This window comes from Centroberyx affinis, unplaced genomic scaffold (assembly GCF_046629955.1).
Source record: "Centroberyx affinis isolate AG114_WGS23_722 - 3 ecotype Tasmania unplaced genomic scaffold, CSIRO-AGI_Caff_v1 ptg000281l_1, whole genome shotgun sequence".
In the NCBI taxonomy this organism is placed as follows: Eukaryota; Metazoa; Chordata; class Actinopteri; order Beryciformes; family Berycidae; genus Centroberyx; species Centroberyx affinis.
In genome coordinates, this window is record NW_027278960.1 from 15,784 (window position 1) to 33,106 (window position 17,323).

The 17,323-nt window shown below is 41.3% G+C and overlaps 1 protein-coding gene across 1 annotated transcript; it reads right to left on the reverse strand.

The window, feature by feature from the left end:
- Positions 1-319: 319 nt before the first annotated feature.
- LOC139639202 (PDZ and LIM domain protein 5-like) lies at positions 320-16,970 on the reverse strand. Its single transcript, XM_071513288.1, has 3 exons — positions 16,871-16,970; positions 15,844-16,144; positions 320-475 (listed from the first exon to the last, which is right to left on the reverse strand). The coding sequence occupies exons 2-3, from the start codon at positions 15,940-15,942 to the stop codon at positions 320-322; spliced, it is 255 nt and encodes an 84-aa protein (XP_071369389.1). The 5' UTR covers positions 15,943-16,144; positions 16,871-16,970.
- Positions 16,971-17,323: the final 353 nt, after the last annotated feature.

Genomic DNA, 17,323 nt, shown 5'->3' on the forward strand with positions numbered 1-17,323 from the left:
TGACTAAAATTTGGGGAATGATGTGTGTCATTGCTCCATTCCTGCTTTTTTTAAAATTACACTAATTGGCCTAAGGGGGGCGCTAAAATGTTTGTTTAATTGTCTGTATGTCACGCACAATATCTTGAACTACACTGGTTGGATTTTGACGAAACTTTGGGGAATGATGCGTCTCATGGCTCATGGCCTTAGGGGAGTGCTACAATGTTTGTTTACATGTTAACTTACGTTTTGCCAGTATATGTGTGTATGTCTGTGTATGTACAGTGTGTGTGTGTGTGTGTGTGTGTGTGTGTGAGCCTGTGTGTCAGCTCATCCCTTACTTCTGCAGGGTGAGGTTCAGGTTGCCGGTGCAGTTCTTGATCTTGTTCTGGGCCTCCAGGTGGTTCATGCCCTCTGTGGCGATGCCGTCAATAGACAGAACCAAGTCTCCAACAGCAATACCACCTTTGGACGCCTTCCCACCGTCTGTCAGCTGCAAAAAACACAACAACCACAGACATCTTCATCATCTAAACCAGCAGCATCAGCATTATCATCACTGGGTGGGGCGAGGTGTAGTAGTAATTAGGGAGACATTCACTCTGTGTTTATCATGGGATTTATGGATCCATTCCATAACAGAAGTATTTGGCCGAGCCTAATGACAGACCTAATTCTCTACCACATGGCTGTACTGTACTTTCACTGATGCGTTTCTAATAGCAGGGACGTTCTTCTTTGAATTACCTTCTTTTCTTCTTTACGACCTGCTGTCATACTGGGCTTACAGCTTGTTAGAGAACAGAGAGGAAGTTCAGAAGGTCTCCTGCCCACAGCATGTGTGAGAGAAAAGATCATGGCCGTTAATGCGATCCTTGTGTCCAAATTCTCCACTACATCATGTAACACTTCCTGATCAGTAGCTTGTTTTTTGAAAATGGTGACATTCTTCCAGCATCAGTATACTGAAAATGCAATAGAAATAAGCTGAAAATGCCATACTGTTTTCCAGGTTTGGTTGAGTAAACTGTGGAAAAAAAAAATCTACCCACACGGTGTAAGAAGGGTGACTATAAAATGAACTGTCACAGAAAACAACACTAATGTGACATGCATCAGCATTTGGGCCTCTGTATGGCTTGAATACATCATGCTGAAATTGTCATGTATCAAACAGATTTTTTTCTGTATCACCTGTGACAATATACAGTGTGTTTGGTGAGGCTTAAGCATGTACTTAAAGAGTGTATATACTGCACTTCTTTCACACAAGTAAAAGCCAATGTAAAAGTTGCCATACCCTTCATGTGTACTGTATTAGTACTGCACGACTTCCTGAGTGTGAAGCAGAAGTCCAGCAGCAGCAGTGTCGCTACTAGCATGTTAAAAGGTTGGTGTTGTACAATAGCTACATCAGTAAGCAATCAAAATGAAGCTTATCTCAATGCACACTTGCCTGTTACAAAAGAGATCAAGTAAAAATGAATGTAGTCCCAGTAAAAAACAATTAAATCATTATACTCCACACAAAATGCTGTTAAAAAGGTGACAAACAGCTAATAGGACTCTACATGATGTAGACACACCGGTTTTATGGGCTTTGAGGAAACTGCAATTACAAGCCAGACAACTCTTACTTTGCACGCATCATAAAATACGGGTACACCCCATGTCTGTTGTCTCTGGATTTCAATGCCCTGCATGATTTTTGTGGTATGCTTTAAATGTCAGCATCTAAACAAAGTTTAATTGCTGCACTTCCACTCTGGGGGGAAGCTGGTTAATTTGAAACAGACTCAAGTCACACAAAAGAATACTGATGCCCGAGCGGTGGGGTTGGTATGAAATAAACCAGTCAGGGTTCACTAAAGCATGCACAACATGCTGTATTACATAAATTCTGGAATCTTAAATATATAATTGAACCACATTATAAGTACAGTATGTCTACCATTTGAGGAATGAGCACAACCTTCCCTATGTGGCAAAAGTGACTGTTGAGAGCCAAAGCCTAAAAGACATTTTTCCACACCCATAACTAATGTTGCTGTCCATCTCTTTGTGAACAATGGTGAGCTGACTTTGTAAACATGTGTTAGAGAACAGTTGTGAGGCAACTAAGCATTTAACAAGCATACGAGTGGGTTGGAGTCCACACCAAGATTAATTAAATGTGTAATTATGTGTTCTCTATGTGTGGACTCTACACCATCCTGAAACCTCCCCATTTCCTTTAGAGACATGTGAGAAGTGAGAAGCAACACAAAAGAGTTTGCTGGTTAACCGCTGTTAAGTATATGTTTTCTCTTGTACTTAAATTGCTATCTTAGGCTGGATTTACATAGGTGTGAAATATGGTGACACAAATGTAATATTCTCATGGTGGTCTGAACACAGAGAAAGAATTTTAAATCTCATTTTAACTGCTTCAACAACATGTAAAAAGGTCCAATCCGTCCTAAATATCAGGTTTTATGTTTTACTGTAAATCCAGCTCCAAAATATTGATAATGGGGTTTCTAGCACTTCTATTGCACTCAGAGTCACCTCCCAGAGAGGCCTAAATATTGTGTCAGTATCTGTCATATAAACCAGAACCATGCTTATCAGTAGGCTGGGGGAGGACAGTGACAAATTTGGAAATGTGCGTAGGATGTTACGCATACAGTATCTCTTGTCTTTTTCCCATGACGCCAAAGCATTGTATCTAAGACCATGCTGAAGCTATCGTTACAGCATCGTTTGCTTTCATAATGATATCATACTAATTTGTTTCAATCAACATACAGTCCAAAGTGTAAGAAATTGGAAAGTGATTTATTTCCTGTTGACTCTGATCTACTGTGTAATATGGACTTCACTTCAAAAGATGAATGTAAGATGAATAGCAATATTGAGCCATATTACTACAATGACACCAGGAAAAATGAGCAACTTTAGCTCTACCCAACAGCTACTTAGGCTTCTGATTGTTATATTGAATAAAACGGTGCTTACATATTGCTAATGTCCTTAGAGAACAAAAGCAGGATCCTTGCAGCTCAGTTCTGACCATTCTTGGTCACACAGAAGGTCTAAGTGTGTCCAAAGGGGAGTGAGGTCATTTGTTTCTTTTGACACCATAAAAAAGGACCACACAGACCACTTCACTGAACATACACACACACACACACACAGACCACTTCACTGAACACACTCACACATGTACGTGCGCACAGACAGACACACACACACACACACACACATACACACACCACTTCAGTGGAACCTGCAGTGGGCAGGGTAGTGCAGCTGTGGTTGTGGTTGTTCTCACTGTGAAGTGGCTCTCACTCTTTCAGGTTGGGCTGACCAACCTCAACTGTAGCTATTGAACTTGGTGGCGCTACAAGGCCTCATTAAAAGTGGATTTAAATGTTGCTGCTGAATGTGAAACTACAGTTAAGGATGAGAAAGTGCAAGATGGATTTAGATGTAGGGAGATCTTTAATATGTTACATCCCTCTGTCTGTCTGTTTCTTTTTCTCTATCTATCTTTGTCTCTCACTCGCTCGTGTGCACACACACACACACACACACACACACACACACACACGGCTAATAAAAGAGGCTCTGCACCCGGATTAGTGTTAAGGCTCTGTGGCCCCAACCTTTTATAGTCATATTAGCCCAACACACGCAACATCACTCACCACCACTCGCAACCACAGAGGGGAAGCAGGGAGAGAGGGATGAAGGATCTGCATGACATTGATTGAAGATGGGTGGATGGAAAGAGAGGGAGAGAGAGGGGCAAGAGAAAGAGAAAAAAATTGCATACTGGGTACTTTGAATCTGTGGGTTCTTTATTCTGTACAGTTGGACTGATTTCTAGGGGTGTGTTCACGCTAACCGCTCTGGAGCTGTTACGGACCAAATGCTTACCACAAAATATCCAATCCTGTGTTTTCCCTCAATTAGTACCTCGCCCCCTCAGACACATGCAATCACCCTCCCTCTCTCTCTCCCTCCCTCTCTCTCTTTCACAAACACGCACACACACACACCTAAACACAAGAAACACTGCTCTCTTTCCTCCAAATCAAGTTTTAAAGGTCGTTAAACTGAAATGTAAACATCATGGCTGCTGCCTAACACTTCATTAAGATCTGGCATTAATGACGTCAGTAAAATTTGTTATTCTTTACTCAGCAACAGAGTGAGTGCAACAGGTAACCCACATACAAACAGGAGTGTTAGAATCTTATTTACAGTCTATGGTTGGAACAGAGAGTATTTTCTTGGAAAGTGCAAGTGGAGGCCTTACAATAGATCAAGAACAGAACAGAGCATCTTTTTTTTTCTTTTCAGTGTCCTTAAAGTGTATGTGTTCATTTACAAAAGAGTGAGAGAGAGACAGAAAGACAGTGAGAGAGTAAGAGAGCGAGATAGAGTGCGAGGAATAGAGAAATCAATGTGTCAAGGGATCGTTTGTGCTGGCAGAAGATCCAGACATTCGGGTTCCAAACGCAAACAGTTGTTTTCAATGATTATGATTAAAAACGATTTCATAGCTCAAGCTGGTTTTCAACCTCTCAGAGTGCCTTGCAGAGTGCAACAAATCATAGAGAAAATCAGAAACAGAAACCTAAAAATGTTCCAAGAATCAAGCAAGAATCACCTCAAGTTGCCCAAGATATTATGGCTCTAATCCACAAGCCCCCCGACAGAAAACTGGTAGCTTTAACGCTACCCAGAAATCCATTTTAGACAGTAATACACAGAAGCACATAGACACACGCACACACACACACACACACACACACACACATCCTATTTTATCCCACACACTCCCAGTCAGCAGCTGAGCTCAGCTCCAAATGTGCAGGGACATCCGTTAACACTTGACCACTGTTTGTCTTCACTATTACATAACTTATATTAATAAACCTGCAGGAATCTGCCCTTTGATGAACCTGCTAGATAAACACGTCAGAGGTGAAACAGTTACAGCAGATACAGCAGATAAAAAAGAATGAATGAGTGATTAGGAATAGGAATAGAAACTTCCCTTCACCACTTTCCTGTGAGTTGGACTTGTCAGACTGGGGCTCGTAACCTGTCAGACTGGGGCTAGTGAAACATTGTCCACCAGAGGAGACAGTGGCTAAAGTGGCCAAAGAGGCCTGTCCTGTGATCCTCTTCAGAAAATGAGAGCAGAGACATAAAAGATTTAAGTCAAATGTGCTTTATCTGAATGACACAATTCACAAAAGTTTACAATTTTGAAGATTCTGACCAATTTTCTACATACATTCCCTTTACATAACATCCCCCTCTCAGGCTATATATTCATGTAAATGAACAAGTGAAAGGGTGACTGGTGTCAACATCTATTCAAAAGAATGAGAAACATACATGCAGCGTGTTAAAACCTTCACAGCTGAACTTGCCACGGTGCTTCCAGCAATGTCGGTTTTCAACACATAAACCATTGCTTTGAGCGCTTTGAACAAAATCTGGTTTCAACACACAGCTATAAAGACTTGCCGGAGTGCTTCAAACATTGTCTGGTTTGAACATACACTGACCAGCTTGAGTGCTTTGAACAATGCCTGCTTTCAACACGAGGAGTGACAGAGATGACAGGCAGATGGTTCGCATCACGCTATGATCGCAACACTGAGAGCAGGAGACACAAATACCAAGATTGTTTCCTTGTAACCGAAACATCCACAAGAGCCACTTCCATATGCCAACCATCAGAACTATTTATTTCACTTGGACCTTGTTGGGTCAGGACCAGAAAATGGGTCATGGATCTTCTTTTGGTGGGTTCCCACATGAGAGGAAAAGTTATGTGTTTTAATAAACTTTGTATTTGGGTCCCAAGCTGAAAATGTTTAAGAAACCTGGGTTAAAACCTTTCTATCCATATAACCTGTTATCAAAAACATTGTTATCGTTTATATGCCAGCTCCTTGTTTTTAACAAGAATGGGAATAATAAAGTAAAAGCTGCAGAGCATGAACAGCAGCTACACAAGCGCTGAGATCCCTTAGCAACCGAGAAAACAGCAAAATAACAACAAGTAGGTTATTAAGAGTTGAAGAAGGCCAGACAGAGATTGGGAGATAGAGAGACAGAGTGAAAGAAAGATAGGGGTGAGTGGGGTTTAAAAAGGAGACACAGAGATAGAGAAGGAAAAAAGTTGAGAGAGAGAGAGAGAGAGAGAGAGAGAGAGAGAGAGAGCACAAGAGAGACCTCAAACTCCTTGTATGGAGCCATCAGTGCCACATAATAAACGGTGTTAGGCAAGGTTTCATCTAAAGTATATGGCCCTGAGAGAAGTAAACCACACACTCAGTTAAGTCAGCCGCATCATGAAAGGACCTGCACCTGAAACTGGATCCAGTGTTCGCCCGACAAAATCCACTGCCCAGTTTCAAATGTTGTTATATTTTACTTTCATGCTTTGGCCGTCTGCTGTTGACAAACTTACTTTAAAGTAAAAAGCAATGTTCTGGCAAATGGTGACTAGATGAAAGAAGTTAAAACCAATTCCATTACTAATGTATGGAAATACACACATTACATGGTACATATAAGCAAGGCAATGAGCCACCTCACAGCACATGCCCATTCAAATCACAGACAATTATCTTTTACTTTCTTGTACTTTTTGATTAAACCCTGAGAATGGATTTACAGCATGAGGGGTTTCGAGCGTGCCATACATGACACAACAATATGAAATAGAAATTGGAGGACACAATTCCACATTAAGCGGACTCTGGAGATTCTATATATAAAAGGGAGTGTTCCAACTGCCAGTAAGAATCAATATAATGTTACGGCAAGGTTTTAAAGGGTCTGAGCCCGCCAGCGGTCCTTTCTAAATGATTGAACATTCCTGTAATAGTATATGCGCAGAGTGTGTGTTTGCGCATGCACACGTGCACCCACACACGCACACAAACACACACATACACACAACTTAATGAATGCAACGCATCTGAAAATAACTGTGTGGTTCCCTTCCCTTAAGCTGTGCACCCGTGTCTAATAATCACTGCCCGACTTGTATGTTAATACCAGCGAGCCCTAATGAGAAAAGGCCATTCTAGGTTGGGTTCCCATAAGATTGTTCACTGCGGCTACAGCTGCCAAACCCACAAAAAAACACATTATGGAACATAAAGCCTTGCACACCAGATTGAGAAACTGGCCAGGGATTTGCCGCACTAGCTGACTTCTTGCAGCCTTCCCTTTCGTCTTGAATACCACAGTGATGCAAGCTAAAAATTGTAATGTGAGTTAAGTTCAGCTGCATTCTGGTGACGACATTACAAGTCTAGAAACAAGTATGACTGCAAGGCTGTTTTCACACACTATAAAAACCAAATGATTCCCTCTCAAAAGGGTCAGATTTCCATGTCATTAATTCACTAATAGTGCTAAAGTTCATGTCTAATGGATTGTTGAGAGAGTGAATAAAGAAGTAAATAAAATGGAAAAGAGCACCAAAAGTAATATGTGGATAAAAATGAAATTAGAGGGAAAACCCACCCTAAAACATTTTAACACTTTTAAAAAAATTCTGGCAGTGTACCTTGCATTTTTTAGGCCCATTTTGTTGTTTGGTGGTAATTATACTGCGACGTCATGCCAAGATATTTCCAACGCAGCTACAATGGAGATTAATAGAAGAAATGTTTTTATATATTTTAACACATTAACAGTAAATGTCAGGTTTTGGTGTCAGTCCCTCAGAATGAAAGAGCAAGGGCTTCTTTCTAGACTCACCATTTTGCATCAATGTTCAACAATCATACAACGAGAAATCCATCATAGAAGAGGAAGAGAGACCAACAGTAGCCTCAATAGACCAGAAAACATGTTGCATTTTGAGTAAGGGGCAACAGTCATTCTGGGAAGCATAAAAAAATCACTAACTGAAGTGGAAGTACATGTTCAGGGAAAGTGGGTTCACCCAAAAAGTAAATTACATCACTTCATCACAAAATAACTCTGGAATGCATATCACAGATTTATGAGTTTCACAGATTGAGAGTCCAAGCGGATTTTTCCTTAACATGGAAATAAAGGGAGGACTCCCAGGTGTAACAGAGGGCTATATTGTAAAAAAACAAAACATACACAGCGCCAGCATCACCATCCAAACTACATAATTTTGTGTTGTAAAAGCTAATTGCACTTTACTAAACCAGAGCCGAACAAGCCAGCATTGAAACTCTTACTCAATGATGTGATTGTCATGGCGCTGAGGGACGTAGCGTTGACTGGGCTGGGGGGAAAACACAGTCAGGAACACAGCCATGTGAACGCTAGACTGAACTGTACTTACTCCAAATGAACACACAGTAAATTATCTGTGAGTAGTCAATAGCACACACTCACTGAGGCTGTAATTAAAATGAGTTTGGTGGCTTGAAGTTACAGAATACGTCATGTTTTGCTTTGAATGTTTATAGGAAGATCTAATTGGCATCTAATAGTGAACATAAGAAAAGAGAAAAAAAAACAAAAAAAGTTAATTAGAGGAATAAATTATTTAGCTACATCCAGAAGAAAAGTATGTGAGTGTTATTACTCTGCATGCATTTAATTAAGTAAATTTGGAGCTCGGAGGGTGAGAAATTCACCCAGACACTGTGGGAATAAGGATATGCAATGTCTTGTCACAAACTAAACTACTGTAATCTTACAAAACAACACAATTCATTACATTAAACTTGTAGATTTCAAGATTTTGGGACTTTTGGAACCTACAGCATCAACTAGGTAAGAACCCCTTAAAGAATGAAACAATCCTTAATACAAAAAAAAAAAAAAATAATAATAATACTGTATTATTATTATGAAATTATATTACATAATATAAATAATAATGTTTCCACCCTGAACCATCATCATATCCATAGTTTGTCAGACTCCAGAGGTAAATGAATCCAGTTCTGAAAGCCATTAATGAGAAGCAGGAGTTTAGAGCACACAGGTAACCTAAAATATATACTATGGCTGAAGTAAGAGCTGTTGTTTGATAAGAGAAGTCTTTACAGAGACAGAAAGTGTTGTCAGTCCAAACTACTGTTCAGTCACTCTCAGGTCATAATTCTTTATGGATATATGTTGAAGGTTTGATAGTCTTCTTATATCCTGAGATATGTGCAGATTCTACAAGTAAACAGCGGGAAACTGGAAGTTTCAGGCACGAAGCCAGCTACAGAAGTCTGCACATGTATAATGGTTGAAAAGTCGGTTGAAATTACTCTGGTAGAAACATTATCCTTCATTCAGGAGCACACTTTTGAATTGGCTCTATCGCCAGTGTGATCTTTTATTTTGCCAGCAGGCACAAAACTTAAGGGTTTGAAATTAGATAGATACCCACAACAAGAGGAAGCTGCAGCCTTTGCCAGCATGAAAGGAATCTGCTGCACCAAGTCCAAATGAATCCTCAAGAGAAAGAACTCTAGAAACCAAAACAGGAAAGAGGATAGCCACTGTTGTCATCCCAACAGTTTTTTTTTCCTTTCTATTCGACTTGGTTCTCAATCACTCCACAGCCATTGAAGTCATATTTATATCAGTCTTGGTAGTCTACCAATATCATTATGAATGAACACAATACTTCCCCTGAGGCTCATAGTCTGAGAGGAAGACAGAGGAGACATGGCAGGATTAGTAGTCACTGTGGAAAATACATTTAGCGGCATTAAACAATAAGGTATTCAAGACTGTCCATTGTGAATTCATTGCGCTACATGCTATGATCTGGGCTAGCTGTTCTGCCAGGGTTATAAAGCGTTTTTGGCCTAAAATACTACTGCTCATTCCAGTTAAAGTGGCCCACTTTAAAAACGTATGCTACTCAAATTAGCCCAGATTTTTAAAAGAGATAAATGGTGAAGGTGTGATATGTGTCACGTCTGCCTGAGGATTATCCTTTCATGTGTCGGTATGTAAAAGAGCTACAATACTGGATTATATTACTGTCTCGTGGCTAAAATCCTGTCATCATTACACCTCCCTCACTTCCTTCGACTAACCAGTACAGATAAATGACTTGATGAAATCACTGGTAAGGTTTGGTCATTATCTAACAAATAGTATGAATGAGTGACACAACCTTTCAACGGCTCTGAGCCATTTCAAGGCCTTCACTGAAGTGGAGCAAATCACCTCTCAACACTTCCGTAACAAATGCGACCCTGCCTGAAAAACTGAAGAGGCTTTTGATTGAGGAGACTGCTGAAAGTATTCCAGGTGTGATTTTCATTTCAACATGGTTCCTGTGTTGGTACGTGTGAGGGCGAGAGGGCTTCAACAATGGATTAGCCGGCCAATTATTGGTGTAGACAGAAACGCCTTGATGAAGTCAGAAGTAGGACCTTCATAACTGTCAACACACAATATGAGCGATATGAGGGATGAGCATATTTTCCAAAGGTAATCCCTCTCTTTTCTCTCTATTCATCACTGCTGTATTGGCGCACACTTCACGACAAAAAAAAATCCTCTCGACCAAAAATGTTCCAAAACGTTCACCAACAAGTAAAGAACAGCGTAGCTATTACAAGTGGTTTTGTTGCCATAGAAGCCCGATTTAATAATTGTTAATAACTGCATAATTGTTAATGTGCACAGAGGGAAAGGTGTAAGAGGGGAAGGGGTGGTGTGGAAATGTTTTTTCACATGTTAACGGTACTGTGTCAGTGTGGTTCGCTAATAACGGCAATTTATACAAAATGAATGATACCGCAATGAACGATCAAATCTTGACCTCCAAGCTCAAATCCCTTTAAGTCTAGAATGACTTCTCCCACCGCCGCAAGCCCAGAAACGTCCTGTCTGTTTCCCAATGGCCAAATACAACAAATCTGCCCCCACCCACACACATACACACACACACACACACACAAACACACACACAGGCACTGACAGATTGATTTGTGGGAGAGGAAGTGATAACCTGTTGATTCTGGCTCTGATTCCTACTTCCCTGAGATGGATAGCTACTCACAGAGCGGCATGGGACCGGTTTGATTAAGATAAATTAAAGTATCATTAAGTCATATGGAGGGCTGTCAACTGGCTCGGACGCCCGGATGGGCTGAGGCGTGATGCTTCCAACATCGGCAGTTTGACACCAATTCACTGATGTGTGTGAGTGTGAGCGAGCAAGAGGGAGAGAGAGAGAGAGAGAGTGAGAAACAGAGGGGGAGAGATTATTTTAAGAACAAAACTGCCTTCAAAATAGACCCATCACTGTGGTCAGTTGTTATAATCGCCTGTTGAAAGGCGAAGTCTCCTGGGAAGCAGCAAAGCAGCAAAGCAGCTATCACTGATGCGGTTCCGGGAAATGCATTCTTCCTTGAAAAGGTTTTAATATAGATTAGCTGTCCAGTCATTTTGCTGTAGAGAGTGCCCTAACTCTATCAAGTGTGCTCACTGATTCTTCAACACTAGATAGAAGATCTGTAAATCTAGTGCTGACATTCAGATCCATTATTAGGGATCTAAGTATGTTAAGTTTACGAAGTATAGAATATTATGTAAAGGAATTAATGTAATTCCGATATAAAATCTAATATTACTGCTGTCTAGGTACATTCAATACATATAAATTCCAACATCATTAAATAAATCTCCTCTAAAATAAATTATCCTCTAAAAAAATGCTGAATATGGATGAAATATTCTAATATAATTTTGTAAATTGTACCAGCAGTCTGCTGTGCGGTTTCTGAAATACTCCAAATACTGTCTCTGCGTAATATTCAGCCCATATCCAGCCGCTGTTAGAACAGGAGTACTGATCTGAGACCAGTTTGTCTCCTAAGTGAGGCCGCCATGTGAGCTGACCTGTGAAATCGTGAGACTATTCTTAGAAGCTTAATGCATATGCTCCCCTGGGCCAACTTCCCCCTAAATTATTTTAGCAGCGAATCCAGTAAATGCGCTCCCCTCAAAAAAGGTTTTAATATTGATTCACGTTCATTTAACTGCAAATGGTGGGTAGCTATTTTCTGTCTGTACAGATATAGACATGGGACATTTTTTTTCCCAAAAAATCCTTTCAGCAGAAAACCAAGTAAATGGATTCAACACTAAAAGGCAAGGTAGTCTAACGCTTAGAGAGAGAGTCTCCTGACTAAAACATCACAGGTTTTATTCCCACAATAGCCAATGTCAGCCTATCAACAGCCACGCATCCCTGAGCAAAACCCTTACCTGTTTACTCATTGCAAGGATGAGAGCATCATCTAAATGCCTGTACTATAAATGTAAAATACACTAACTGTCCAGTTGTTGTGCTGCAAACTGTACTAGCTCAATTGGTATGTACAGCGTGTGTCTGCGTTATTTGGAGTTATTTGGAAAATCCTGCAGAACTAATGCAGGATAGGTGCAAGGTAGGGAAACATCCGAGCTGGCTACTAATGTAGAGGACATACTTGAAACTTAGGAACCCTGCTCTGTCACACGTACTGCCTGTAAATTGAGCTTTTGCTAAAATCCTTCACTTTCTTCTCCAAATGGCTCTTTTACAGTCAAACTGTCAAGCCGGGAACACTGTGGAGCTCTGAGATCACAGTAAAACATTTTATTGACACGTTGAGAAGCAACACCATCAATCTGGGCCTGTTATTGGACTGCGTTCCTGCACCGTAAAAAAAAGCACAAAAAAAGAAATGAGAGAGAACAATTTGCATAAACAGCAGTTACTGGGCAGAGAGCTCGGGACATAGTAGTTACAACTACTCCATCCTATGATGCAATACCAATAAAATGTGATAATACCGCGGCTAGAGCTAAGCGCCATACATGGAACATACAATGCATTCACATATAGAGCTTTGCAACAGCAGCTGTGAGAGTGAATGCGGTTTGGCAATGGGACTACATTCTCTAATAACCCCTATTCTGTGGTCACTTCTTAGAACCAACTCTATGGTTAGACTGGCAGAGAGCGCACAGAGTGTGTGTTTGTGTGTGTGTGTGTGTGTGTGTGTGTGTAGACGTGATCAGCGGTTAGAAGCGCCGCCCTCCATCACCATAAACAGGATTTAATGGTTTGGATAAGGTTGTGTTAGGTTGGGTTCTGGCTTGGTTCTATATCCAGGCTGAAAACAATATTGTTTATGTGGAGTGAGTCATGTCTCACTAAAGATCTAACAGACAAAGGGAGATGAGCGAGAGGTACAGAGAGAGAGAGAGAGAGAGAGAGAGAGAGGAAGAGAGAGAGAGAGAATGTTAAAGGTATGAAAAGAACGAGGGGGATAGAGAGAAAGATGCAGATAGATGACCTGTCGAGTGAAATCATAAATCTGTATCATATAGACAGGCTGTCATCAGTCCTTAGTCCCCCTCAGTCTCTATATGCATTCATTTCTATGAGGTGCATCATATATCAATATCAGCTTACATTCAGTCACAGGCAGATGCCTCTCCTTCCCCCTCTCCTCCCCTCTCCTCTCCTCCACCAATCTACATATCTCTCCTCTTTTGCACAGGTTTAAATAACTTTAGTTAAATAACGACCCGCCTCAGTTTTAGTCTCCCCCAAACCTCCCAAAATGCACTGCTGTTCGGAGGTAGTCAGAAAATTCCCTCTCCCTCATTTCCCTTGAAATGTTTGTTGCCATTGAATAAAAATCTTGTATCTCCAATAACTCAGTATCTTAGGAAATGAGTGAAATCAGCTTACTTTCCAATTAAAGTCATGATGAAACAGCATTTTGACAGCAACTTGCTCCCGTAATTTCACATATTTACGGTTGAAACAGGATATTTTGGCGGGACATATGCGGGGAGGGATCATTCAAAAGTGTAAACCAATGGGATATCAGTTGGAGAGAGAATGGCAGTGTTATTTGATGGGAGGAGCAGAGGGGCGGAGGGGCAGAGGGATAGTTCAAAAATCTAGGAGTTTATTGGTTAGCATTACTATGTATGCCTACCAGTACACAATGAGTTGACCACTAAAGATACATCATTTTCCAGGAGGTGAAATGAGTTATAGGTTATCAGTAATTTGGATATGAAAAAAAAGAAAGTTCTTTGGCATTTATAGTTAAATAGTACATGGGAAATTAGCTAACAAGATGAAAAAACACATTTTTATATTCATAAAACGTGAGGAGCCATAGGGAAATATAACTTATAACTGTGTGCATAAAAGACCAAGTAAACTTAAAACGGTTTAAAAATTGGACTTCTGAAGGTTTCAGTAGTGAAAAGCCTTAATCTGGATTCAAATATAAAAGGGTACTAAGCCTTGTCAACCACTTACATTCCATGAATTTCAGTAGACTTAACAAATGTTCATTGTATCAATACCCACAACTGTGCCATTACTTTGCTCACAGTCCTGCCAATGTCTCAAAACCTCAGACCATAAACCATCATCCTGATGCGGCACTAAAAGGTCACAGTGGGCTGGTTGGACGATTACGGTTTACTTACTGCCAACTTCTCTGGGCAGCAGAAAATCTTTAGTGGTCACCATGAGAATAAAACAGAATTTATTTCCTTTTTTCTCTATTTTTTCATTCCTTCATCATTTCATCTTTCTATCTTACTTTCATTGCTTGTTTTTCTTTCTTTGTTTGTTTCTGCCTCCTCTGTCCTTTTCTCACAGTTATTCAGATAAGCATCTTCCATGGTCCTCACACACTCACACACACACACCACCCACACACACACACACACACACACACACACATACACACACACACAGAGAGAGAGAGAGAGAGAGAGAGAGACACACAGCAGTATGGCAAGAATTCACATGGCTCCAGTTAGTGGGAAAAGTATCACATCCAAAGTAATAACACAAACATGGCAACCCAAAGCGGCCCCAAGTGGGATTGGCACAGGACCTGGCAACCCATTCATCAGTCTCATGTTGCCATAAGTCCCTATACTGCCAATTTTAGTGATTTGTTGTGTGCGTGTGTGTGTGTGTGTGTCTGTTTTGTTACAGTCTTTTTGCCAGTCTGTCAGCTGCATGCAGAGTTAGCCAATAAAGCCACACTGTAAGCAGTGCAGAACAGAAGCTTGAACCTACTTAGACTATCATGTTTCAGGATCACAGTATAGTTCAAGTGAAGTGGGGAATGTATTTGTGTGCACATGTACGTCTGTGTGTGTGTGTGTGTGTGTGTGTGTGTGTGTGTGTGTGTGTGTATGTGTGTGTGTGTTTGTTTCGGTGTGCATGCGTGCATGTCCAGTACACTGGGAGGGGAAGAAGAGGAAGGTCTAAATGTTACAAGTAGACACATAGAAATCAAGGGACCATCAAGTTACTTGTTCATGCAGCGGGACAGAAGCCAACAGTTGTGTGCCAGAACTTTTGATTGCTGTATTATAGACACTCACACTGAAGTGGAACGAATAGAAAGCTAGAAAGCTGTTCCTGTGTGGTCATTAGGGATGGGTGGGAGAGTGGAAGGGGCGGGTGGGGGGGGGGGGGGGTCAGGGGTTATAAGGAGGTAGAAGTGATGGCAGCAAGAGGGAGAGGGAAAAGGGGGGGGGGAGAGAGAGAGAGAGAGAGAAGGGAGGAGGGACGAAAACCAGTCTTCATCTTTTTCATCACCCATCAGCTAAATCGCATTGTGGGAATGCCATTCCATAGCCCTCTGAGGAGTGGGTGTACACAAGTGTGTGTGTGTGTGTGTGTGAGATTGTGTGTTTGCATCACAAACCAGGAAACTGAGAAGGTGTGAGGCAAGATGGTTTGGAGCAGACCTATCACCATGTGATAGTGTCTGTCTTTGAGTGTGCGTGTGTTTGTGTGTGTGTGTGTGTGTGTGTGTGTGTGTGTGTGTGTGTGTGCATGCGTTGTTTCAGTCTTACCCTGGAGATGGTGAGTGGCATGTTGAAGTCCTTCCCTCCCTGCAGCCTGAAGCCCCAGGGGGCGGGGCCTAAAAGAGCGACACTGTAGTTACTGCTCATGGTCTCCCTGATGATGTCAAGGGCGCTCGGTGATGATGACACTGGCACTGATGATGTCGATGACGAACGACGATGTTGCTGACAGACAGCAGGCGATAATGATGTCACTGGCGCACAATGACGACTTTGCACTTCTAGTGTGTAGGTAAGGATTCTGTCAGAAACGTGAAGAGTCGGTCGCTCTCAGCTGTTGCTCCAAGATCTGACAGAAGATAAGGAAGAAAAACAGACATTGGATTTATTATCATATGGTTATGTAAGAGGCAGGAAGGAAGGTGGAAAATGTACTGATGCATGCTCACAAAAGGAAAAAGGAGTGAAAGGGGGAAAATGCAAAAAGAGGAGGCATGAGAGGGATATGTGAAAAGGAGATGGAAAAAATATAAATCAATATTGATGCAATCACGCTAGTTGCAGCCATAGAAATCCAATGGATATGAAATGTATATATTTATTATACATTTGAATTGGTAAGTTCCAAAATCCTTAAAAAATGACATTTTCAGCATACAATTGACTGCACCCTCTTAAGCAGGTGACACAGAAATATTGAAACACACACGCACGCAGCCACGCATGCACACACACACACACACACGCACACACACATACACACGCACACACACACACGCACGCACACACACACATACACATACACACACAAAGCACTAAAAATTTTATTACTTCTAATTCTCAGCCAATTTTTTTTAAAGCTTCCAGCAGGATGATTCAAGAGCTGCACAATAGACTAAACATTTGTCTGGTAAAAGCATGCACATCATTTTTAAAATATAATACTCTTTAACCAACACTCACAAGCAGAAGCTTATAAAGCAAAGATATTAGCAATTTTAGCAAAAATTAGCAGCTTTGTAGCACACTCCTAGTATTTAATGTTATTACTGTATGAGACGAAAAGAAGCTGTACCTCTTTAATGGAAGTTCCAGATAGGAATACAACTCCTTGACAGGCAGGTAGACAATATAATCCCTAGTTTCCCCTGGACTGTCCCCTTCCCAGAAAACACACCGTGTGTGTGTGTGTGAGAGAGGTAGAGAGGGATGCAATGCTCTTATATACCAGCTAATGACAGAGGGGAGGGGAAAGGTGGAGGAGGGGAGAGAGGAGGAGGGAGATGAGAGGAGGACTGGGTCGAGGTTGGGATGGGAGGAGAGAGGGAGGAGAAAGAGGAGGGGAATAGCCCATGGGTGGAGTGAGCAGAACACAGGAGAGAGGGAGAAAACAGGGAGATGATAAAAGGGGGGAGATTAGGAGATGGGTGGAGACAACACCCAGAAAAAAATGAGGGGGCAGAAGAGAGGGGGTGAGGAGGGAGGGGGATTAAGGAAAGAGTTCAGGAGCACCACACACACACACACA

What these genes read in the sequence shown, in the direction of transcription:
- LOC139639202 (XM_071513288.1), bottom strand. Translation starts at nt 15,942, where the DNA reads ATGAGCAGTAACTACAGTGTCGCTCTTTTAGGCCCCGCCCCCTGGGGC. An exon ending in TGCCACTCACCATCTCCAGG is followed by an intron (nt 476 to 15,843) that starts GTAAGACTGAAA and finishes TGTTTTTTGCAG; the next exon opens with CTGACAGACGGTGGGAAGGC.